General features: G+C 48.2%; 2 protein-coding genes across 8 annotated transcripts in view; one reads left to right on the top strand and one right to left on the bottom strand.

The window, feature by feature from the left end:
• The window catches only part of MAST2 (microtubule associated serine/threonine kinase 2), a 186,510-nt gene extending 178,505 nt beyond the window's left edge, over nucleotides 1-8,005 (top strand). For all 7 annotated transcript variants that reach the window (XM_066324943.1, XM_066324946.1, XM_066324945.1 and 4 more), the window contains 3 exons: nucleotides 601-737; nucleotides 980-1,167; nucleotides 1,864-8,005. In XM_066324943.1, the coding sequence (XP_066181040.1) occupies nucleotides 601-737; nucleotides 980-1,167; nucleotides 1,864-3,962 (2,424 nt within the window). In that variant the 3' untranslated portion in view covers nucleotides 3,963-8,005. The remainder of the gene's footprint in view (nucleotides 1-600; nucleotides 738-979; nucleotides 1,168-1,863) is intronic.
• The window catches only part of PRDX1 (peroxiredoxin 1), a 354,741-nt gene that overhangs the window by 303,762 nt on the left and 27,482 nt on the right, over nucleotides 1-23,497 (bottom strand). The window lies entirely within an intron of this gene.

Here is a 23,497-nt window from a genome sequence, read left to right as displayed (position 1 = left end):
GGTTGGTGTTGAAATTATCCATTTGAATCACTTGTGTTTGATTCCTCTCTGAGCAGAATCTGTTTACAGAAAAGAAAACCAAACCAGAGTTCTGGACTGTTCCAAAGTCTTTGGGATTGCAAATAGGGGAGCAGTCAGGATTATTATTTTTTTAACATGAGTAAGACAAGCCATGCTCTGTGTTGCAGATTCATCATGATAGATGCTTGATATGCTCACATCTGCCATCAGTCAGAGCACTGGGAATAGGATTGGTGACAGAATATCACTTTGTTCAAGTTTCCAAGTATTACAAGTATTAAATTGAGTCATTTGGGATCTCAATGGGAGAGGTCAGATGCTGTGTTCTGCCTGCTCTGGGAAACTTTACCTACCAGCTGGGGTCTGAGCTAATCATTTGTGAAAGCCTAACTAACGAGGGCTCTCTCTCTCGACAATTCCCTAATAAATGATAGGTGGAAATGCTGAGGGGAAAAATGGAGTTTGACAAAGGATTACAAAATGGCAGGCAGCAATAAACTAGCAGCCTACCTGCTTTGCCTGCAGATCTGCTTCAAATAACCATGTTTAAGCAATGTCTCTTTGTCTTGTGTCTGACAGAGCGGAAATAAAGTGTCCATCTCCACCACACCATTTGAGAACACATCCATCAAAGTTGGTCCAGCTCGAAAAGCCAGCTACAAATCCAAGATGGCTCGTAGGAACAAGAAGAGCAAAACAAAGGATGGTCAGGAAAGGTTTGTTTTGATACTTCTCTGTTAAAATTAAAGGGTAACCAAGATAATGTAAGAGATCTTTAGAGAGATCTTGTCAAATCCATTTGCCTGTAATGTATATCAGCAGGTATATCCTTTAGTTCTTCTTTTCTTCCTTTTTTTTTTTTTTCTCTTTTACTGTGACACAAAATTGACTGAAATATGCTAGTAAAGGTAAATAAATCATTTGGGCTTGTAAACACCTTTTGAATGCTCTTTTCCAGTAAGAAAAAGAGTTCTTTGTTGAGGAAGATCACTAAACAAGCATCGCTGCTTCACACCAGCCGGAGTTTATCATCCCTGAACCGATCCCTGTCATCTGGGGAAAGTGTGCCTGGCTCTCCAACTCACAACCTGTCTCCTCGGTCACCAACCCAGAGCTACAGATCCACTCCGGAGTCTGTACACTCAGGTAAAAAAAAGAGACATGAAACAAAACAAAACTAAGCCAAAAAATCCAGTCAGACAAGAAAAGAAAGTATTGGAGGAGACTTTTGCTGATTGATTAATTTTGGAAATAAAATACACAGCAGCAGGTAGTAGGTCTCTTTGTGAAGCAAATGACAGTGATGATGTCGATTACCTTAAGAATGGATGTGTTCTTGTTCATTGATTCATTTAAAAATGAAAATCTATACATCCTTTTAAGAATGCACTTGCTGTACTACAGCATCCTGCCACTTTGATGAGAATGTGTGTTGTAAGTTGCAATCTTTTCATAGCAGTTTGACACATTTTCTGTGTTCAGAGAAAAGAAATCAAAACACCGTAGTAAAGTCATATTTGAAAATTGAATCAGTTGCTGAAATAAAGAGATTTGCATCTGGAGAATAGCAATGAAACACGTGATTTGTCTGATCAAAGGGGTTTTTTTCTAGAAAAGTGTTCTCATAGCTGAGTGTTTCTTACTGGGCTCTGGTGTTGGGTGCTAATGATGTGAATTTCCATCAGAAGCCTGGCAGTGTTACCTTCAATAGTACTGCTGTGCTTTGGAGTAACATGACATTGTGTCTTGACTTATTTTCAGTAAGTTGTTTTAATGGCCAAATATGTATTAATCTTCTTCGTATTTTTTTTTCTTTGTTCTTTTTTTTTTTTTTCTTTCAAGTTGGTGGCAATTCTTCCCAGAGCAGCTCTCCCAGTTCCAGTGTTCCCAATTCTCCAGCCAGCTCTGGACACATCCGACCCAGCTCTCTGCATGGCCTAGCACCAAAGCTCCAGAGGCAGTACAGATCTCCAAGGCGTAAATCTGCAGGAAACATCCCTCTGTCCCCCCTGGCTCACACTCCATCACCAACCCCACAGTCCACGTCACCACAGCGCTCCCCATCTCCTTTGCCAGGACACTCAATTGGTAGCTCCAGCATTATCCAGTCTTTCCCAGTAAAACTACACTCCTCTCCACCACTGGTGAGACAAATTTCTCGCCCCAAAAGTGCCGAGCCCCCTCGGTCTCCTTTGCTGAAGAGAGTGCAGTCAGCCGAGAAACTGGCTGCCTCTCTGTCCTCCTCTGAGAAGAAGCTGGGCTCCTCACGGAAGCATAGCTTGGATATCTCTCACTCTGAGTTCAAGAAGGAGATGTTACAGCGGGATCCCAGCCTCCAGAGCTTACAGGAATCTGCCAACGAAACGACAGGCGGCAAACTTGGGCTGGCGGAGAAAGGGATGCTGCAGAAGCCGGGCTCACGGAAGCTGGGTGCCATTCGGCAGGACAGGGTGGAGAGGAGGGAGTCTCTGCAAAAGCAGGAGGCCATCAGGGAAGTAGATTCCTCTGAAGATGAAACAGATGATGGTTCAGAAGATAGTCAGGATGGGAGAAGGTTGGACAAGCCCCGTGGCAGTGGAGACCAAGGCTCAGATTCATTTAATGAGGATAGTAAGTTTTCATCTAAATTGGAAAGCAAGGATAGTATTGAAGATGATGCCTTTCTACCTGAAGATCCAAAAGGTACAGAAGATTTGCAGAAGGGAAATGCTCAACAAGCAAAGCCTGTTTCAGAGCCTCTGCAAATCAGTGTGCACCCCTCCCTACCAGAGCTCCCCTCAAGAACTTCTCCAGAAAAACTAGCTAATTCAGAAAAGCCATTCTTAAAATCAGAAACAACTGCAAAGGAGCATAAATTGCCAGAAAACAAAACTTTGGAGTGTTTTGGTCCAAAAGACAGGCCTTCTGAAGCAATCAACGACCTCCAGAGAACTCCAGGTACTCAAAAACCAGTAGGTGGCACAGAACATATGCAGTGCCCGTCTATCAAACTCCTGGAACTTGAAGGTGATTTTTCTGGGGTCTCCTGTGATAAACTTGACTTGAAAGAGCCTGTGCTAACAGAAAACAGTCAGAAAAAACAGGATTCCAAACCTCTGCTGGCACTTCCCTCGTGGTGCACAGCAAACATGAGCACTCCTGCCACGGTAAGCCCCCCAGACTCCGGTGAGAAGGGTCGCAGGGAGACACCTCAGCCTGTGGAACAGCAGAGCTCCTCTTTTCTGTCTCCTGGGAGTGCCAGTGAAACATCCCAAAGAAGTCCTAGCCCCGACAAGCAGCAGCCCAGCTCATCCCAGGCAGAGGGTGCTTTATCCTCCAGCAAAACAAGCCCAGCAGGACCCGTGTCCTCCCCACTCCTCATCCCCGGTGCCATCGAGCATGCGCTCTCCGTGTCCCAGTTAGTGCCCCTGGCCCAGAGCGTGTTGGGTCCTTTGAAGCTCGGTATGTCTGGGTCTGGAGAGGTGGAAACGAGAAAGGATTTGGGTGCCTCCGGTAAAGAGGAGAGAGATTTGAAACAAAAAAGGCAGGAAATTTCACAAGCAGGAGAGTGTCAAGAGAAAGCCAAACCCTCGAGCACAGATGGTCTGACCATGAGGAGCGGGTCCTGTGCAGAGTCCTTACACCCAGCAAAGCCCTGGGAGGCAGTGTGTCCCGTGGGGGACAAAAAGGAGGCAACATGTCCCGTAGTGGTCAAAAAGGAGGCACCTTTTTGCAGTGCTAAAGTGTCTGAGCCATTGGCAGGTAGCTGCAAAATCACTCCGTCAAAAGAGCTGTCTCATGCTCTTGGACAAGCAGCTCTGAGAGCCTCTCCTCTGCCAGATGGCAGCACAAGGCCCTGTAAAGAAGGGACTCTGGCACAAGCGAAAAGCAAAGAGGCTGGAAATCAGTTAAAAATACAAGACTTTCCCCTGTCACATGATGATGCTGTAAAGAAAACATAGCAGCATCGCTGGTACTCATGGACTGGAGCGTTCTACATTCAAAATAGAGACTGCATGTTTGAATTTTGTAATATACACTAATATAAAATAGAACTTGTGTACATCTATTTTTGGGAGGGTTTTTTTCATACTGTTTTTTGTGTTTTTTCATCCTTGCTATTCTATTTTTGTACACAGTAGTGCTTGCTGTTTGAGGTCTCTTTAGAACAGGGTATCTTTAAAGCAGGGCTTAAGGAACACTTTGGTTTTGTTTTATTTTCTTTTCCTTTCCGCACCTTTTATTTTGCCTGAGTTTAGGGCCTGATGTGCTCTTCCCTCTAATTCTGCATTTATTTGAGATCCCAAAAATTCTGTGTGCAAAAAAGGCAGCTTGTTTGAAATTTCTGCTTTTCAGCATTCTCTTTGAAATTCCATTGGAATTCACAAATGTCAAGTTTTTGCTCCAGTTTTACAATCTGATGTCCCTTGACAAGGATAACAACCTACCCTCTTGTCTGCAAGTTATTCTTAAACTACAGACCCTCTTTAGTGCAAGCAAAACCTCTTTGTCACCACGTGTCTTCACAGTCCTGTGTCCTTAGAGGATGTGGAGACAAAGGACTTGGCTGGAGAGACTGGACAGAGAGAGATCCCTGTCTTCTCTTTAAAACAAGTAAGAGTATTTTTCAATGGAATTACTAGAAAGAGAAATCTCCAATCCATAAGCTGGCTTTTTTGGGGATTGTTTTTACTTATCTCTATGGGACACATTGCAACTTTTCCCTCTTTTAAAAAGAAAATTAGTGATGTTTTATCTTCCTTTCTCTGGCTTCAATTCATAACTTGCCCTGCCTCAGAGTAAGTGACCCCAGCAAAGGGGTGCCTGTAGGTTGGTTTTAAAGTAGAAAAATTTGTAGTTGTGTATTCTCCAGTGTGTCCGGCAAAGTTATCTCAATGAAAAATGAGAGACTTTTTGGAGACTTTTCCTTCTCTTGGTGAGTCTAAATAGGTAGGGATTTTATGGTGTCCCTTAACATTTCTGAATTGGGGCTTGGGAAACTTGTTGAGTTTTCTGAATCTGCCCGTTTTAAAAACAAACCCATGAGGAGTTCAGACTCCTCGAGTTCTGTGGTCAAGCTGCAAGCAGACTTCAAAACACATGTGATATTTTCAGATTTCAGCTCTGATAGCTAGATCATTTCCACTGCTGAGGTCACTTTGCATTAAAAACTTACTCTTTGCTCCTAGGTTTAGGCATCGCTTTGCTTTAAGTGTGACCGACTCTGGGTGACAGTGCTCCTTGCTGAGGATTAGACCAATAATAATGCACCAATAAATGTGTCGAGTGGTGATACCTGTAGCACTGTAAGCCCTTTCTTCATTCAATTAAATTCCTCTCAATGAACACTCCCATCATTTGTCCCAGATTGTGCTCAGCTTGTATCCTAGTCTTGTCTGAGTGGATCTCCCTGCGGGTCCCCTGTGAGGGATAGTGCCCTGCTCACTGGCTTACTCTGTTAGAAGCAGAATGACTGTGCAACAGTATTCCAGGCTAAACCCCATCTCTGTTGGTCTGATTTCCTTACACTGCTGCTTCCTTCACTGTCTTGGCTTTCTCTGAACTTGAAGTTTTGATTTGCTTCCCCTAAATGCAAGTATGTTTATTATATAGGAATATATTTTCCTCCATTTCTTTCAATCTGATTTCAGTACAACCCACAACTCTCAAAAATCTCTGGAATCTCACCCTGTTTCTTTCTGTGTAGCAGTTGCTTCCCCCCATTATATACTTGATTTTGGCTGCTTGGATTTCATTTCTGGACCAAGTTTTGGTTTGGTTTGAGCTTTCTTTTTTTAACATGTTTAAATGAGTGTTTACTCCGTGTGTCAGTGTGAACATATATGGTGTTGCTACTACACTAACCAAAGCCTCAGCACTGCCGGGTAACACCTTAATAAACCCAGCTGTGGTGGTACTGAGAGCAGAGCCTGCTGTGCTGTCTCTCTGCTCTTTTTCCTGGAATTCATAGGCTGCTCATATACACTTGGTTTGCAATTACAAACCACAGTATCTCCACTGCCTTGTCGGGGTCCTGGGTGTCTCCAGCCTCTCCAAGTGCTCTTGGTGGTGAGTGTCATTCAGTGCTGATTTAGAGCAATAGCAAGTAAGGAACAGACTTGGCAGGATCTGGTACTTGTCTGGCTGGTTTTCTCCCTGATGGGTTGATCTACTAAAAATTTGTTGAGAAACAGCGCAGGATATTATGGCATGGACAGGAATAGTGAAAAATGGATTTGGCATCCTGAGTCTGTGGTAATTACAAAGACAAGCCTCCTTGACAAGCTGATCTCCTGAGAGCACCTGACCTTGGCGAGATGGAAGTGTCTGTGTAAATTAAGGAGTTGTGTGAGGATGTGGTCCAACCTGGCTGTTCCCTGGGTCACAGGTCCCCCTTTTCCTTCTGTGTTTAAAAAACCTGAGGAAAAAATTGATCACTGCTCCTGGGACATGAACATGGGGTGTGAGCCAGGCTGGGTAACCTGGTTCAGCCCCCAGTGGCAGGGGTGGGACCCTGTGATGGTACCGGCTGTGAGCTGCTGACTCCCTGCCTTTGCAGCCGATGCTTCCCATGCTGAATTGCAGAATTATCCTTTCCTAGGCATAAAAGGAGGAGTGAAAACCCTTGCTATGTCACAGCTTTTGCTGCTTTTGCCTGTGTTGGCCAAAGAAAAGGTGAGGTATGTGTTTTGTTGCCTCTTTTGTAGCTACGGTACAGAGAGTGGTCAGTGCAATTAAAAATCCCTGGTTTTTTGGAATCCAAAGCCAAACAGCATTGCCAGGAAAGCATTCTAGCAAAGTCCTGTATCCCCTGCTCTTGGTCAGTCCTGCAGTTTCCCTTGGTGTGCTAGGTGCCTCATTGGCCCTGTTCCACCTTCTGTCAAATTTACATGGCTCACTTTAGCAAAGGGTTTGGGTGAGAAGACTCTTCCTATTAAATTTTGATAATAAGCCAGGTAGATACACCAAGACTTATTCCTTGCTCTGCTACGAATTCCTTAAATAGCTTCCCAAATAAAAGCTTGCAGAATGTGTTGGGAAGGAACAGGACGATGGAAAAGCTGTGTCTGAGGGGCAAGAGTGTGTTCCCAGTGCTGGCTTGGACCCACAGTGGCCAAGGGAAGCCCTGGCCAGCCCTTGGTTTCCGTGGGTAGTCCCGAGTCAGGCAGGCAGAAGGTGGAAGTCACAAGCGTGAGGTGTGTGTTTGGTCAATGAGCCGTGCATGTCACCATCCAAATATGCTGCTTTCCTGCTTTGTTTCCCTCTTCCCTTCTGTCAGCTTGGATGTGTCTCCTGCTCCTCATCCCTGTTGGGATGGCAGTGTCTTAAGCTGGTTCGGCCACTGCAGCTCCTCTCTGCTCCTGCATCCAGCTGGCGCATCCCTGCCCCGTGACTCAGTGTTATTTTTCCCTTTGTCTCTGACTGTTGCAAACTAAGAGAAATGGATGATATTTATTGTAAATATTAGACTTTAGCGTTGTACTGGCCACTCCTGGGTCCGAATGTTGGAGGCCTTTGGCTGCTGCTGTACTAAAGAGCGCTTGTGGGGGAAGGGGTAGGAGTGACCAGTGGGTTTGTTTGCCACACTTACATTGAGGTGTGATTTGGAGTATTTTTTTTTCCTTTTCTTTTTTTTTCTTTTTTTTTTTTTTTTTCTTTTTTTTTTTCTTTCTTCTGAAGAGGGGAGGATAAAATCTTTCTCTGGTTTTCTCTTACTGGATGTGAAGGATAATTCTGTACTTCTAGTAGAAGATTTGACAGAAGTGTGTGTTTACGTTGTGTTCGATTACCATATCCAGGTGGCTGTGAGAGCACCTCCTGCGCTGGGCTCTGCCAAGCCGTGTCACTCAGCACTTAGCTAGATAAGAGAAAGTGTGGAATTTCTGTGTTTCTAGAAACTTGAACAATTGCCACATAATAGCGGTGCAATAATTTTTATTCATGTTGTACCTGCATGTCGATGTTCAAATCCTCCTCCAAAATAAATAATTTTGTTTTGTTTTTTTTTTTACATAAATCCAAACTCGTATTTGTCTCTTGGTTGCTCTCCCCTCAGTTTTCCATAGTGCTGGGAATGGCTGTGCTCCCAACCTGCCTGTGCAACCAGCTGCTTGATGGGGCAGAAAATGACCTGTGGAGTGTCTGGGTATGGGAGTAACTCTGCCAGGCTATTTGGGATTTTCTGCTCCACAGCCCAGGTGTGTGGCTAAGCCAAGGCTTTCCAGTCTGAAACTCAAGCCCAGAATTTACCATCCTCCACCAAGTCTGTATGTTTATAATGTTTTGTGTCCCTGCTAATGCAGGGTCCTGATGGTAGAAGCATGTAAGGGGTGGAAGGGGTAAGAACTTGTCAGACATGAAACTTGGCTGAGCAAGGTGAGGATGCACGCTATGTCTGATGGGTTCAGGAATTGGCTTGGCATTGGCTTGGATTAGCCACGGGACAAGAGCCAGCAGGTGCTACTTGGCCCCTTTTTCACCCACTCATTTAGGCAGCCTTGATCCTGCACCACCCAAAACCTTTCCAGAAACAGATCTTTGCTTTTAACATTTGCAGGTGTGTGCCCTCCACACGGAAAAGCCTTCAGGGGCTATTCCTGTCCTTGGAAATAGAGCTGGGGAGACGTTCATGTCTGGGGGGATTGGGCTAATCCTCATTCGCTGCTGCCAAGGATGCTCAAAATATCCCGTGTCTCCGTGCTCCAGGGAAGCTGCGGAGCAGGAATCGGGGGCGAAGCTCGGCTCCGCCCGCAGGAGATTTGCAGTGTCTCTGCCGGCAGCCGCTCGCTGACGTGGGTTCATAAAAGAGAGATGTTCCTGCCCACGGCGAGCGGGACCGCGGGGACGGGAGCGGAGAGGACACCGGGGCCTCTCTGCCGGTCACGGCAAAGGCTCCCTGCTCCTGCCTCCGTGCAGGCACCGGGTGTGCAGCAGGAGCTGGCTCTGCCCCGCAGCACAAATCCACAGCATCATCTCCAGCAACACGGGGCCTGAGGTGGGAGCATCGCCCTGGATGAGCAGAGGTGTGGCTCAAGGGGTTTTCAAATTGCATTTTCGTGGAAACGCAGATTTTTTTTCTCCTTTTTTAAGGTTCACTAGCTGGAGTTTAATTAGGGTTATTTTAATGTCCACAGCCCTCCTGTAGGAGTTTCCCCAGCCAGGAATAAGTAATTCTCAGTCCACAACACCTTATTCTTCCAGAGGATTAAGCCACAACAACTAAGGGCCATTTTTTCCTCCCACATGATGGCGTGGAAATGGCAGCCCAGCACACTTGGGTGCTCTCTTCTCAATGCCAAGATTTGACTCCTTCTCCCAGGATCAGAGGGTGTGGGTGAGCCTCTGGGAAAGTCCCACTGCCAACAGCCTGGCTGCCTGCAGTTAAGCTGGAATCTTGAAGATGGGAGCTGGGGGGGAAAGCCAGAGCATCCTGCATGGGTGCTTGGGCCCCCACTGTTGGTCAGAGCAAAGTGCTGATGGGTTTGAACCCTGTATGAGCCATTCACTTAACAGTTGGACTCATGATCTTTGTGGATCCCTTCCAGTTCAGAATATTCTGTGATTCTGTAGACAGTCTGTGCAGGATGGAAGCCACAGCTGTTGGATGCACTTGAAAGGAACCTGGGACCCCTCTTGTGTTGCACTCCACATTGCTGCCTGTTCCTGGTGTGGATCCAGGTCGGGCACTGAGTGCAGAGGCTGAGCTCTAGGGGGATGTGCAGATGTCCGTGGCTCCACGGGGTTTAACTCTTCCTATCTGCCTCATTCCCTGTGACCATGGAAGCACCCAGGGCTGGCCTGCAGCCACCCCCTCCCCAGCCTCCATCATGTGCCAGTGGGCTTTATATTTTAAACGCTGATTAGGGCTGACCTCATATTTCAGAGCTTACTTCATAGTCACTAATGAGGGATTAGGAATGTTAAGCTAATTAGCAATCAGCAAACGAGGGCTCAGTCAGTCTTCTCAGCCTGACACGCTGTCAATGAACGAGTTATTTGATGATTATCGTAAACCTGCTCAAACGGGCTGCCTAATTCTGATGGGCAGCAGGGAACCAGGGCAAGCTGCAGCCCAGGTGATGGGAGCTCACAACCCCACACGGCCCTGGCCACTCTCCACAGACTGGAGGGTGCAGGACACCTGCTCCTGGAGTCAAAGGATTCAATTAAGTAAAGAAATTGGGGTGGGTTGTTTTTTTTTTTTTTTTTTTTTTTTTTTTTTTTTTTTTTTTTCCATCTCAGATTTATTGAGTTATGGTCCAAACTTCCCAGCCTCACTGTTTTGGGAGAGGCTTTACCTGATTGGCCACCTAAGAAGAAATTTGGCCAGCCCTGGATGCTGTTCAGCTCCAAAAATACCCTCAAACCAAATCTTCCCTGCTGGGAAGTCTCCTCCCAGGCCAGCCAGAGCAGCCTGGCTTTGGACTGGGTTTCAGCTCCCTGGGTCATTAATTATCCCATTACTTTGATTTCCTCCTACACCCTGCCCTCTGCTCCATGAGGGAAGCTGGGCAGCCAGGAGCTGTGGTGGAGTGAGGGGTGGGAGGGTAGCAGAGACCTGATCAATATTTCACACTGGAAAGAGGAAGAAACCCCAAACCCACAAATACAAAACCCCAGAGCATTTCTGGGAAGGAAGCAAAGGGGGAAAAGAATGGAACTAATGGGGTTGTCCTGGCCCAGGAGGGATGCAGGGCTGCTGGGCACTGTTCTTCCTGCTGTTCCTCCACTCTTTTCAGGGTACTTAAGACCCAAAGAAGCTCCTCCACACTTGCTGATGGCCCATGTGGACAGGTGCTCAGCCATGTGCCAAGGACAGACTCTGGCTGTGCTGAGGGGCAGTACTGCATAGAAAGAAGGTATGGGAACCAGTGGCATTGCTTCTAGGCCACTGTCACTGCAGAGGGATGTGTCTCAGAATGAGGGAGCTGCCTCTGCCCTGGGCACAGCTGTGCTTTTTTTTTTTTGCTGTGTGAGTCCAAAAAGGGCCATTTGCACTTCTGGATATGGGGGTGTGGGTGGCTGGATGGATCTGGGGCAAGGACTGAGCAGGGATGCTCCTATTGCTCCCTGAAACCCATTTTCCTGCCTTTCTGAGGAAAAAAATTAAAGCTTTCTCTTCCTTTGCAGTCGGTTTGGACAGAGGTCTCTTCCCCCAGGGAAAGGCTCAGTGTTGCCCAGGACATGTGCTGTGACCTCCTTGGTGCTGGGCTGGATCCATCCTGCCTTGCATCCGTGCCCTTCCCCATGTGCCACCCCCAGCCTGGCAGACTGGCAGCTAAAAATAAGTGAAACGCAGGGGATAACCGGGTGCCTAAATATATCCCTTCTTTAATTAGTACCAGGCGACTGCCTCGCAGTCACGTCCGTCTGCCCGCTAATCCCGCTGAGCTGCGCCCGCGTCACGGGGCTCCCCGCAGGAGCCTCCCGTGAGCCCGGCCACGGAGCATCCTGGCCGGCTTTGTTCCCGCTGAGCCCGAGGACAGGCTGCCGGGGATGGCCCGGCGTGGGCGGGTGACACCGCACAGGGGTTAAACCAGAGTGAGGAGGGTCAGGGGTGAGGCGGGGGCATCGTCCTGCCGCTGCTGAGGTGTGCCAGGGATGGTGATGCTGGGGGCGTCCCTCTGGCTAAGGGCATCGCTCTGGCAGTGGGATGCCCTCCCCATGGCCAGAAAATGCCCTGTAGCACCCGGAGCCCTGTAGCATGACCCAGCATGCTGGGCTGGCAAGGGACATCCTCCGTGGCGCCTCCACGCTTTGGAGATACCAACCCAACCCTTGGCAGGGCAGAAAAAAAGCACCGTTCCCCCATCAGCTGATTTGGGGCTCCTGGGGGGTGGCTGCTCCCCTTCCCAGCCACTGCTGGTGGTAGTGCAGATTCTCCAGTGGAATTCCAGGGCTGGGGGGACCGCTGTGCACCCGCAGGTGCTCCCCTGGAGAGGCCAGAGCTGCCAGCAGCAGGCAGGAGCAGGAGCAGGGTTTGGCTGGCGTCCCTGTGCACAGACAGTGATGGATTCCAGACAGCCCACGGGTGCACAGGGCTCACCACAGAGTTCTTTCGGCAGCTGGACTGCAACAGGGTCTGGTCCAAAGGCAACATCCGTCAGAAGGCGGGTGGTGGGACCAGGAGGAGAAGGATGAGGAGAAGGAGGAAAAGGAGAGGGATGGTTTTATTCCCTTGGCTGCCATAGTGACCTCTCAGGGCTGACTCAATTTCTCCATCCCATCTGTCTCCTCCCATCCCTGCATGGAAGGCTGGCAGCAAAGGCATGTTTCCAACTGCCTAAATATATTTGGGATGTGGGGAGGGGAGGTTTGGCTTGCCCTGCCATGGGTGTCAGGTGTGCCCCACACTGTGTGGGTGAACAGGCTTGTGGGGAACCATTCCCTGTGCTGCAGGAGGGGAGTGCCCTGGGCTGGGGAAGGTGGGTTGGTGCATCCCCTCCCTCTGCATTTGGGGTGGGGGAGCAGGCTTTAGACAGGTGACAAGAACTGGATGGAAACCAGCAGGTTTGGGAACTGCTTGTCCCAGTCACCTGGGGAGTCTGAAAGGCCAACTGAGCATGCAAGCCAGTGAGTCCACTGGAAGGGATGTGGTTTGGGAGGAAGGTACACAGCTGTGGAGCTGGTTCAGTTTCCCATCCTGAGTGAGGCTGGGATTTATTAGACACATTCAGAAAACAACCTCTGAACTGAAAATGATGGTGATGAACACTTGTGCCTCCAGAGGAGGGATTTTTTTCTCCCTCAGGAGACAGGTGAAAAGAGTCTGTGCAGAGTCTGTATCTTGCTCCCAGCAGAAAGTTTCTCTTCCCAGAGTGGCAAGAAAATTCTCCTAGAAATCATAGACACACACAGAAATTACACCATAAAGTAGGAAGGAAAAAAAGTAAAGAGCAACACAAAGAAGGAAAGGAAAAGTGCCAACAACCCGCCCTGTGCCCAGGATCAAAGCTAGGAGCCGTTTGGGAGCCCTTGGACAGGAATATTCCCTGGTTCCTCTGGCCAAGCTGCTGCTGTGAAAGGCTGCTTTGTTCCTGGGGCCTCAGCCTTGCTTTTCCTGCTGTGGACTTTGCTCCTGCTGGTGGCTGAGCAGGTGAGATGGGGCAGGTGAGGCTGGACAGGTGAGGCTGGGCAGGTGAGATGGGGCAGGTGGGGCTGGACAGGTGAGATGGGGCAGGTGAGGCTGGACAGGTGGGGCTGGGCAGGTGAGATGGGGCAGGTGGGGCTGAGCAGGTGAGATGGGGCAGGTGAGGCCGGGCAGGTGAGGCCAGGCAGGTGCTGGGACCAGGGACCTGCTGGCTCAGGCACAGCAGCAGCACTTTGACGGGGGCAGAGGAGCAGCTCATCCTGCTCCTCTGCCCACCTGACACTGAGGGCAGGTATAAAGTATTTATTTCATGAGTGATGTGCATCCAAGTGCCCTTACACTCCTCCTCACCCCCTCTTCCACCCTGAATCCTGCATTCTCCTCAGGTCTTCACTAACTTTAGGCCAAAGTAATACTTGCCTTTTATTTTTTTAGTCTCTCTCTCTGTTCTCTTTTTTAATAACCTGTGTTTGTTGTCCTGCCTTGGTGTTGAGCTGCACCATTACATGACACTGGAATTTCCCTTCCAAAGCTCCTTCTGGGTTATGGGGCCTCACCACCTCTGTCTGCAGTGCTGGGACAGTCAGGTTTGGCCAAAATTCCCCTTGCCAGATGTAAGGAGAAGCGAGGTCCCACAGCCTCTAGGTCTCCAGTCTCCAGGGTCCTACATGCCCAAATGCCACATCTCAAGTGCAGGAGGGACTCTGAGGCTGACTAAGCCCCTTTAGCTCTGAGGCATCTCACACAAGGTCAGCCTCAGTCCTCTCCAGGTGCCGGACGTGGTCACACTGCCTGGTTTCTGTGGGTCTAACGTGGGGCAGGAAGGGCGGCTCTGGCCCGGAAAGCTCGGCCGGGCCCTCGCTCAGCCTGGCACTGTGGTGTGGTGGGGAAAGCTGCCCGGAACAGACCAGCCCTGTGCAAAAATGGGAACTTGTGCTGCTGATGAAAAGTGCTTTCTTTGGGTAGGATGTTTGTGTTTCCTTTGGCAGAGCGGCCGCGGGAGCGTGCACAGCACCTGCCCAGGGCGGCTGGCTCTGCTCTCCGTGCACCCACCCCACCCCTTCCCTTGAAAGTGTGAGCAAAGGGAAAGTTTGGGAAATGCTCCAGCCACAGCTCTGCTCGAGGCAGGCTTGTGACTGCCGAGTGTCTCTCCTGGGCACAGACTGTGGCAGCAGCCGGGATCTTGCCCAGGAGCCCATGCAGGAGCACAGGGAAATGCTTTTGGGATGGAGGAGCACATCCTGGCCCCTGCCCTCCTGGCCTCTTAGTCTGCCTGAAGATGCACCACCATGGGACATGCCTTTGCTTGCCCCTGAAGCCTTGTGACTGCTCATCCTCCTCTTCCTGCTCCTTATCCCTCTTCTGGGAAGCAGACCCTGAGTTGCTTTAGTTTGCATCAGGGCTGCTTCCTCCTGCTCCAAGGGAGAGGTCAAGGCTTTGCCCCTTGTACAGGGGAGATGGTTGGGTCTGGTGGGGTCAGGAAGAGGAGGGCTCTGGGGACATGGCTGTGCACAGGAGAGCTGAGCCCAGGGGAACCTGCGCTGGGTTTTGCCCTGAAATGTACCAGTGACTGGGCAGAGGTGGCCAAGGTGTTTCCCAGGAGCCACCACCACCACCACCAAGGATGGGTTTGGAGGCAGGAGAGTGGGCAGCAACCCAGACTGGTGTTTTGCAGCCTTTTCCTCTTCCTCTGCCACACCTTCTGACCAGGGAGCACAGAGACATCACGCAGAGGGTGCCCTGGCATTTGGTCCCCTACCCATCACTTCTTTACAAAGCCTATTAGATCTTGGCAAGGAATATTTGCCATCAGAAAGAACAGATTTGATGAAAATAGCAGTCAACAGAAAATTTGGAGAAAATAGTAGCCAAGGAAGTGGATTATGTTGGTCAGAGTGAAGCCTCTGTCCTTCCAACCCTTGTGAGTTCATGGATAACATTGATATAGAAAGGCTGATGCTGGTGTGGGACTGTGCCAGATCACAGTCTGTCCCAAAAATTGGTGTGGGATGTTTTTTTCCCCCTTGAAAGTATTTTCCAGGGTCAAATTTTGTACATTACCATTTTGTTCCTATTTGGATGAAGCATGACAAGCAAGATGATGAGATTTCCTATGAAATGGGGATTCTGGGTTTCTGGCCAACCCTAATCCACCAGTTCACTTGAAAGCTGCTGACTCCTGCTCCAAGCTTGGACTTGATGGTCCAAGGAGGGAAATGCTGCATCTCACATCTCACAGGGAGGAATTGTGGCCAGGGTGAACACTCCCCATTCCTCATGTCTTCCTGGGCTCAGCCAGGTTGTGCATCCTTGGGAGGCATCCTGTTCCCAGGGGATTCAGGCAGCTCGCTCTGTCTTGGGTACCTTTGCATTCACCCTGACCCCAAACACACTGGGACTGGTGTGAGAAGCAGCTGCCTCAACTGCATTTCCAGGCTCAGGTGCTTCATTCATGGCAGAGGCGCCTGATGGATCCCACATTCCAGCTGTGCATGGTGGAGTGGGATGGAGGGGACAAGCAACCACATCCCTGGTGGATTTTGGGCTGCTCAAGGTGCTGTGCAGCACACTCACCACCCTGCCCTTTATTTATGACTGTGGTACTCAGAGCTGTGGCTGTGGTTGTGTTGCTCCTGCTGCCAAGCAACACAGTGTCTATTAAACTAAACTATTAGACTAAAATAAGTCTGTTTTGAGAGATGAAACCAAGGAGGAAACGTGGAGCAGCTTGGTTGCTGCAACAAGCCCCGGGTTTCAGACCCTGATCCCTTACATCAAGGCGTTTTGGCTGGGGGAGGCGTTTTGGATTTTCCTGACAGATTTTCTTTTTTCCCATGGGCAAGATCCGCACATGAATCTCCCACTACAGTGGGTTCCTGCATGGAGGGGAAGAGAAATCCCATGAAAGCAGCTTGTGGACTTCTGTCCATCCATCCTGCACCTCTGCCCTATGGTGCCACACCTGGGGTTGCTGGGCCATTGCCTTCCCCTGGGAAGGGTCCTGTGTGTGAGTGGGGGGGAACCCAGGGGACTTGCAGGAAGCTCTGTGGAATTGCTGAGGATGGAAAAATCCCCAGGATCTGCCCTTTCTCTGAGAAGACATCTGAGCTGGGAGGTGTTTTTCTTTCCATCCAGTCAGCACAGCCGCTTGGAAATTTCCTACGCCGGCTCTGGCTGTGATGTTTTCATAACACAGCGAACAGTCTGGCAAAGCCCTGAAAAGCTATTCGCCAATTAGTGACTTACATCTTTCCTGCAATTCTACCTCATTAGCCCTTATTAAAAAGAAATAAATTAAATAATCATAAGAAAGAGCCAGGCCCCTGGAGCACCTTGCAGAGTCCTCTCAGTTTCTTGCTGATGTTTCCCCATTGCTCTTCTTGCCTGGGGGTGCCAATGCAGTGAACATCAGCCTACAGAGCCCATGGCTCCTCCATTGGGTACCACGTGGCTGCTGCTGTTCCAGGTGATGTTTCTAAGGGGTTGCATCCCTCCAGTGCTGTGGGCAGGCCAGCACGGAGCACCCCAAGGTGCTGCAACATGGGGTGAGCTCCTTGCTGGGTGTAATGACAGATGCCCAGTGAACCTTCAGGGTCCAGTTGGGTGCTCCCAGCTCCCCTGCACCATGATCAGGGGCTTTTCTGCCCAGTTGGGTGCTCCCTGCCTGCTGGTGAAGGGGCCTCTGGTGCGGGTGATGGAGGGAATGCTGACTCAGCAGCTGAAAAGACTTACTGGGCCCTGTGAAAAATGCTGATGCAGCATTTTTTAAAAAAATGGTTGACTCAGGAGGTTGGAAAAATGTTGCTCGTTAGTCTGCAAAAATGGTCGACTCATGGGGCTGCAAAAACACTGGGCCACACACAGCCACAGCCACTGCCCCCGCCCTAAATTTCTGAGGATGCTAGAGTGGCATCCCAACCAATGGCCAAGTTTAAGGGGCAAAACATCCCCCCAGGTTTGCCCTCCTGCCATCATCTTTATTTGTAATGAAAAGGATCAGCAACACCACCCTCAAACTCACTGGTTTTTCAGTGGTTCCAATGCCTGATGCTCATGAAGGAATTGGGAAAAGAGTGATTTCTCAAACTCCTGCAAAATCTAGGTGAGTGGATGCAGCTGAGCCGTGTCTTTCCTAAGTCTGCTCACGTGGTGCATCCCCTCCTCTCCCCCAGCACCAACAGTGGCATCACCAAACGTGGTTTCCCCTGATGGCAGAGGAAGCAGTGAGCCATGGAAGAACATTTCTGATGGCTCCTGCTCCCTCGGAAGACGCTGTGAAAGGAACACAGGGAAGGCTCCACTAAGGAACGCGCGTGTGCTACGTGTATCCCTCCCTCCTCCCAGCCCCAGGAGGGGCTTTCTCTCCAGCCTAGAGGAAATCAGACCTCTGCAAGCCTTTTCTTTTTTTTTTTAAAGCTTCTGTTAAAGATGATGCCCATGGCCTCGGCTGGGAGACAGACACAGCTACACCACGGCAGCCCGACCACGCTGCAGTTCGGAATTTATTAGAAACAGCTGTCAGTACATCCTTCTAAAACATTACATGTCAATGTGCTTTATTGCAATTTTTTTTTATTGCATTTTTTTTGATCTAGAGCAAGTAGGCCCAGGATGCTTAGTGTCTGGGATTTAAAAGCCCAACCATCTAGTAAAAGAAAGTACAGCAAAATTGTAACACACCCGGTGACAAGTACAGTGTTGCATTACTGAGCTAGAAACTACAGGATGACTTGTCAGAAAACACTAACATACACTTGGTTTCCTTATGAAGCAGTTTGTTTCTTTTCTTTAAAAGTTAAACTACATGAATTCCTTTATTTTTTCTTTTCTTCCCCCCACCCCCCTCCCCGACTACACCATAAACGACAGAAGAACAGATTTTACACAAATAACAAACAAGAGTACCAAAGTTACATGCTGGAATTCATCTGGAAAACAAAATAATTCAATAGCTTCTGAAGAAGCAGGTTCTTAACAGATGCAGTTTCCCTTAAAGAAAATAGAAGTCAAAGAAAAGCAGAAACATTGATGCAAAGGTTGTACAAAGGAGTGTGCTGTTATTTCAGCCCTCGACACAAGATCAAACACCCACTCATGCTTTACATTGAACCACACCTTGAACAAAGAGTCCACTCACAAAGGGACACGCACCAACACCACCCATTGCACATCAGCTCTGGACAGGGGACACTGAGGGGCCACTGGAACGTGCAAACAATCACTGCGTCTCACAGGAGAGCAAGAGGGGGTTCTTTTGCTAAGCCTTTGCTTGGGACACGGTTGAATGCTTTGTCCCAGAGTAAATAACACCCCAAATCAACTCTGTTTACAAATATATTAGCACCCCCCCGAAGGAAATCCAGAGTTCAGCATTTCAGAAGCACATATGCAAGATGAACACAATAAACTCCTTTTCATTTGACAAAAAACCAACCCAATTCTGCCGAAACATGTGGCAGAATGTGCTAACGGTGAGTTTTGTTTTATTTTTAAGGGGCAGTGCCACTTACAGCTAATGCATATAAATGTGTACGTGAATATATTTTACATATATCTATATACATACAGTACATATACACACACACGCACGCACACACACACACACACACACACACACACACACGGATGATGCAGACCATTACAATCCCATGGTGCAATAAACAGCCAGATATACAAAATTAACAGGTTTTCATCAAACAGATCTTTGCTGGATGTAGAAGTCACTCACGAAAACAAAACAGATCCAAACCCCGACCCAGCTGACTGAACGTGAGCCCACCCCTGCGGCCAACAGAGACCCGGGGGCAGCTCAGGGCCGGCCCCAGCATCCTACAACCCCCTGCCAGGAGGTGACAGTCACCCTTAGAGACCTTTGCTTTTGTCTTTGGACGCAGTAATTTTCTCCAAACGCTCCCGAGCCTCTTGCTACAAGCACTTGCAAAGTGCATGGGAAGGGCTGGATACAGGGGGAAATGTCCCTCCCCTCAGTTGCCAATGCCGATCTCACAGAAGCAATCCCAAGGGAAGGTGGTGGAGGGGGGCATCAAATTAAAGCTGCTTTCTCTAATACAGATTGATCAATGAAGCGGGTTTTCTTCTACCAAAAAGGGCCCGTCTCACTTTTTTTTTTTTTTTTTTCCTTGCCTCTGAAGCTCATATTACATTTTTTTGAGGCAAACTTTAGAACAAATGGCTGGTCTAGTCATAAAATACGGTGAGTCTATGCCAATAGCAATTTTAAAAAACGCAAATTCTGCATTAATAGTATGGAGCCAGCCCCAAAGACCAGCACTTCAAGCACTATCATCTAAACAGTTAACAAGCTAAAGCTCCCAATCTGCCCCTTTGAACAAACAGGAAGGAACTGAAAAGATTTCAAGAGAGACTTTTTTGGTGTTTTTCCCCCCCTTCCCATTCGGTGGAAAGTATTTCTGCCCACAGAATGCAAGATTCACAAAAATGTTGGCCAAACTTCACGTAACCCCATCCAAAGCTGCAGCTCACGCAGAGCCGAACTGGCCCAGCCTCCTGAGGAACAGGCCAGCGCTTCTTTGGGCTGGTCCTTCCCTTCTGCCGGCTGCTCGTGTGCCAAGGGAAACAAGGGGATCAGCAGTGCAAGTTCCCTTCCCATACAGAAAGGGCAGCAGCTCCTCCAGGACTTGTATCAGTTCCCTAACCCTCTCCTGCATGTGCATTTAAGGAGAGTACAACTGGTTATTCCAAAGGGAAGGGTCTGCTCTGGCTTCATGGTCTGTCTCCTGCTTCATCAAGCTACAACCAGAGGGATGCTTTAGGGTGCTGATCCTTCCTCTCCACTAAAGCTATCTGCTTTGAATGCTGAATTTGAGCAAGCGTGCCCCCCTTCCCCTCACAGCATTTTTGTTCTCCGGGAATGTTACTTTGATTTTGCTATTGCAAAAGCAGAGGTTGCAAATCAGCTATAAGGAAACTACACGTAAGGAAACTCGATTTTAAACATGGCCTAAACAAAACAACCCTCAACCCATCATAGTGCTTTGTAAAACTGCATTTTGAACCTGTCTGTCTCTTACCGCTCCTGATCCACAAGCAGTACCTGTTTCATGTCTGCACAATGCAGCAAGCATACAAGACTCACTAACATTTCAGATTTTTATTCCCTGTTAGCGTAACAAAAAATAAAAAATAAACAGACATTCAAAAACAGAAGCGAGATTGTTCAAGTACCAAATAAGGGGCTTTTCCAAACTTAAAGTGTGACACTCCTATAGCAATTCTGCTGTTTTAAACAGCCACAGCGTTCAGTTACAGACATGGTGCCACCTAAGCCTGCAGAGAGCCCAGGATTTGGGGCAACCAAGACCCACACCCTCCTCCTGTCCTCCCCAAAACAGCACTAAGTGTCAGCATTCATTTCCACAGTCCCATTACAGTTGCCTGGCTTTGTGAGGGAAAAACTTTGATTTTTGTCCTGCTGTGACTAAAATTCAGCTGTGATTAAATGCAAGGTTTTTTTCCTGGGAATGGCTTTTGGTTTGTGGAAGTCTTGCTAACACTAGTGTCAGCGAGAAAAGAATCAGGCCCATCAGATTAAATGGAAAACTTCTTGAACACCTCAAGAGAGATGAGTGTGGAAAGAGCATTTTATTTTTGGCATAAGACAAAGGGCTGTACTGGATATAACTCTAGATTGCAACTACCAACGGTGCAAAGCAGCAACTCACTTCACTGCTGATGAGAATGAAATAAAAACCCAAAGACAATCCCCAAAACTAGAGCACTCCCGTATCCGAAGGTGGACAATTGCACATTACTGCTTCACACACTAGTGAAGCATCTGTTGGGACACGCCTCTGTTTCTGGGTTGGTTTTTCCCGTGCTCAGATGACTTGTAATCAACAAACAAACTAGTGGGAAAAGATTTATAACTTAGTAACTTCAAAAACATGGCACTGGTGGCTGACACAATGGGGCCAATGGCAACTGTGGAAGCAGACCCGATTTCCATCCATACCAATACAAAATACTGAATCACCCCTAATTCCCTGCAAATATACTTCAAAACAGATTAGAAGGAACTGTGCATATTCGAGTTTCAGCATCCCCTCCCCCCCTCCCCCATTTAACACTGTGCAAAAGTTATTTATTTAACTCTACATATATATTTAATACAATATGGGTCAGTGAGATCAATGCTCCTACAACTGCAGCCTGGTACCAGATGGCTGCTACGACAGTGAGGCTACTTCCCCCTTTCCTCCTGATGTTCTGACTTTTAAAATTAAAACCTTCTCACATCTTACTGTTTTAAAAGAACTTGAGTTTCTTTGTTTTGCCCCTGTGTTCACATTTCCTGTATTTGTTTCAGGCTTAACAGCTGCTTTTCATCCTGGGGTGTAATCCTGCACCTCACAGGCCCATTTCTGATTTCTCAGTCATGCAAGTGTAGAACAGCTCCTGGAAGCTGTGGGTTTTCCCCTTACTGAGCAAACAGAATTAGGCCAAACACAATGAGAGGAGCAGGACCAAGCCCTTGCCCCATAGATCACACCAACTACACGTTGTCAGTTGATTTTATACCAATTTTCATTTGCTCTGTGAGTGCAAAATAGTTGCAAGAAGAATCTGTGCAATAGCACGTGTGAGTCAATGGGGAACCATGGCAGCAGCTGGGACTTCAGGTGCCTAAACCAAACACGGAGAGAGACAGTGGCAAAACAGCCTCAGGAGACTGCTCAGAATAATGGAGCCAGTACAAGGAATGCAGGCTTCGTCTGCCCCTAGCCCTGCTCTGAAAGTTTGGGCAAAACAGAACTTCAAAGAACACTTCAGGATGGCTTATTGGCTCTGGGTCCATCATTCACAGCAAACACATCACCTGTGATCAGCAAAAAGTGCTCAGGGAGCAAAGGGCCAAGATTCCCAACTCACTCACACCACGATAAAGCCAAGCTACCTTCACTGATGCTAATGGAATCACACTGTATTTACCTTGGCACAGCCAGGGATGGAGCCTGGACCAAGACCTCACAGGATCAATCAGGTTCCACTACAGGGAGACTTCAGACAGCCCTGCTCTGCGATCCTGCTGCTGTCAGGACTGTGGGGGTGTGCCAGGATTTATGAGCCTAAAAGTAGATCTGTGCCTGTTTGAAACAAAACTGAGCCCTACCTGAAATTGGGGCAGATGTGAAACCCTTTGGCCAGGTTACCTCTGTCACAAAAGCAGGGATCAGAAATATGGGCCTCATCAGCCTCAAATGTTAACACTGTCAGTAAGAGAGTGCAGAGAGATCACAAGGGCAGGGAAAAATCAGATACTCCTCTCACACAGGTTTTTCTACAGGCATGAGACACCCAGCTATCATTTGTGCCTTTGAACTGATTTCCTTCATTGAGCATTTGGTCTCAGCCCAGCATCAAGGGAATGCTAAATGCCCGAGAGGTGTGAGAATGGCAACTGTACAGCTACCAGATTAGAACAGCAAATTAGCCAAGAAAAATTCCATGTCCACAGACCACTGAGGAAACCATTCAAAATTTCCACTAACAGCTAAGGCTATGTCTCATTTTTCCTTTTTTCCTGGGGAAGTAGAAGGAACACACAAACAGATGTGGTTCATTTTGACATAGCAGCTTCTGTGAATTTTATTCTTCTCTCACACAGTTTTGAGTTTTGGCTGAGCTTTGTAGGGTATCATTTAAATGAGAAAAGTGGCAACTACAGAATTCCTTGCCTGAAGATTGCACTCTGGCCAATTAGGAACTGTCTGGGATGCGTCAGGGTCATTAGTGCAAAATAAAAAATGTCGTGGCATGCCAGGCAACCAGACTACCCTTCCTGCAATGGCTGTCAGTGCTCCAGCCTTGTCACTTCCCTACTTGTGAATTCAAGACATTCAGTGAAATAATACTTCTAGTGTAAACAATATACATCAACAAGCCTGGCACTACTGCCCAGGCATTACAGAAAATAGCCATTTGAACAGGAAACCAGCCCCAGGGTCAGAAACGGGTCTCCAGCATTCTCAGACCTGCATGACTGTCTGCTTCCTGTCCTGCACAATGGGTGCATTGCAAGGGAAACGCTTCCAGTAATGGGAACAAAAGTAACTTTCAAGGTTGCACACTGAACAATTGCTTTGCCAGTTGTGCTTTGATGCCAAGTGGTTCAGTTTGCCAAACTTAGCTCTTTTTCATTTTAGAAGCTTAAGGAATGGAAATAAGCTGCTTTGTACACTTTCCAGGGAGGGGATTTATTTGATGATTGCTGTAGTTGATGAAGCCCAGGACTACCCACTCCAGTATTTGACAGCAGCCCTTGCCAGAGGATGGTACCAGACATCCAATAACTGAGGAGTATGGCTCTCATCCCTTTCTGTGTTTTGCATCACGTCTAAAATAACTACAAGGGAATTTAGATTATAC

The sequence above is a fragment of the Sylvia atricapilla genome, chromosome 9, assembly GCF_009819655.1.
Source record: "Sylvia atricapilla isolate bSylAtr1 chromosome 9, bSylAtr1.pri, whole genome shotgun sequence".
Taxonomy (NCBI): Eukaryota; Metazoa; Chordata; class Aves; order Passeriformes; family Sylviidae; genus Sylvia; species Sylvia atricapilla.
This window is presented reverse-complemented; position numbering and strand designations above follow the sequence as displayed.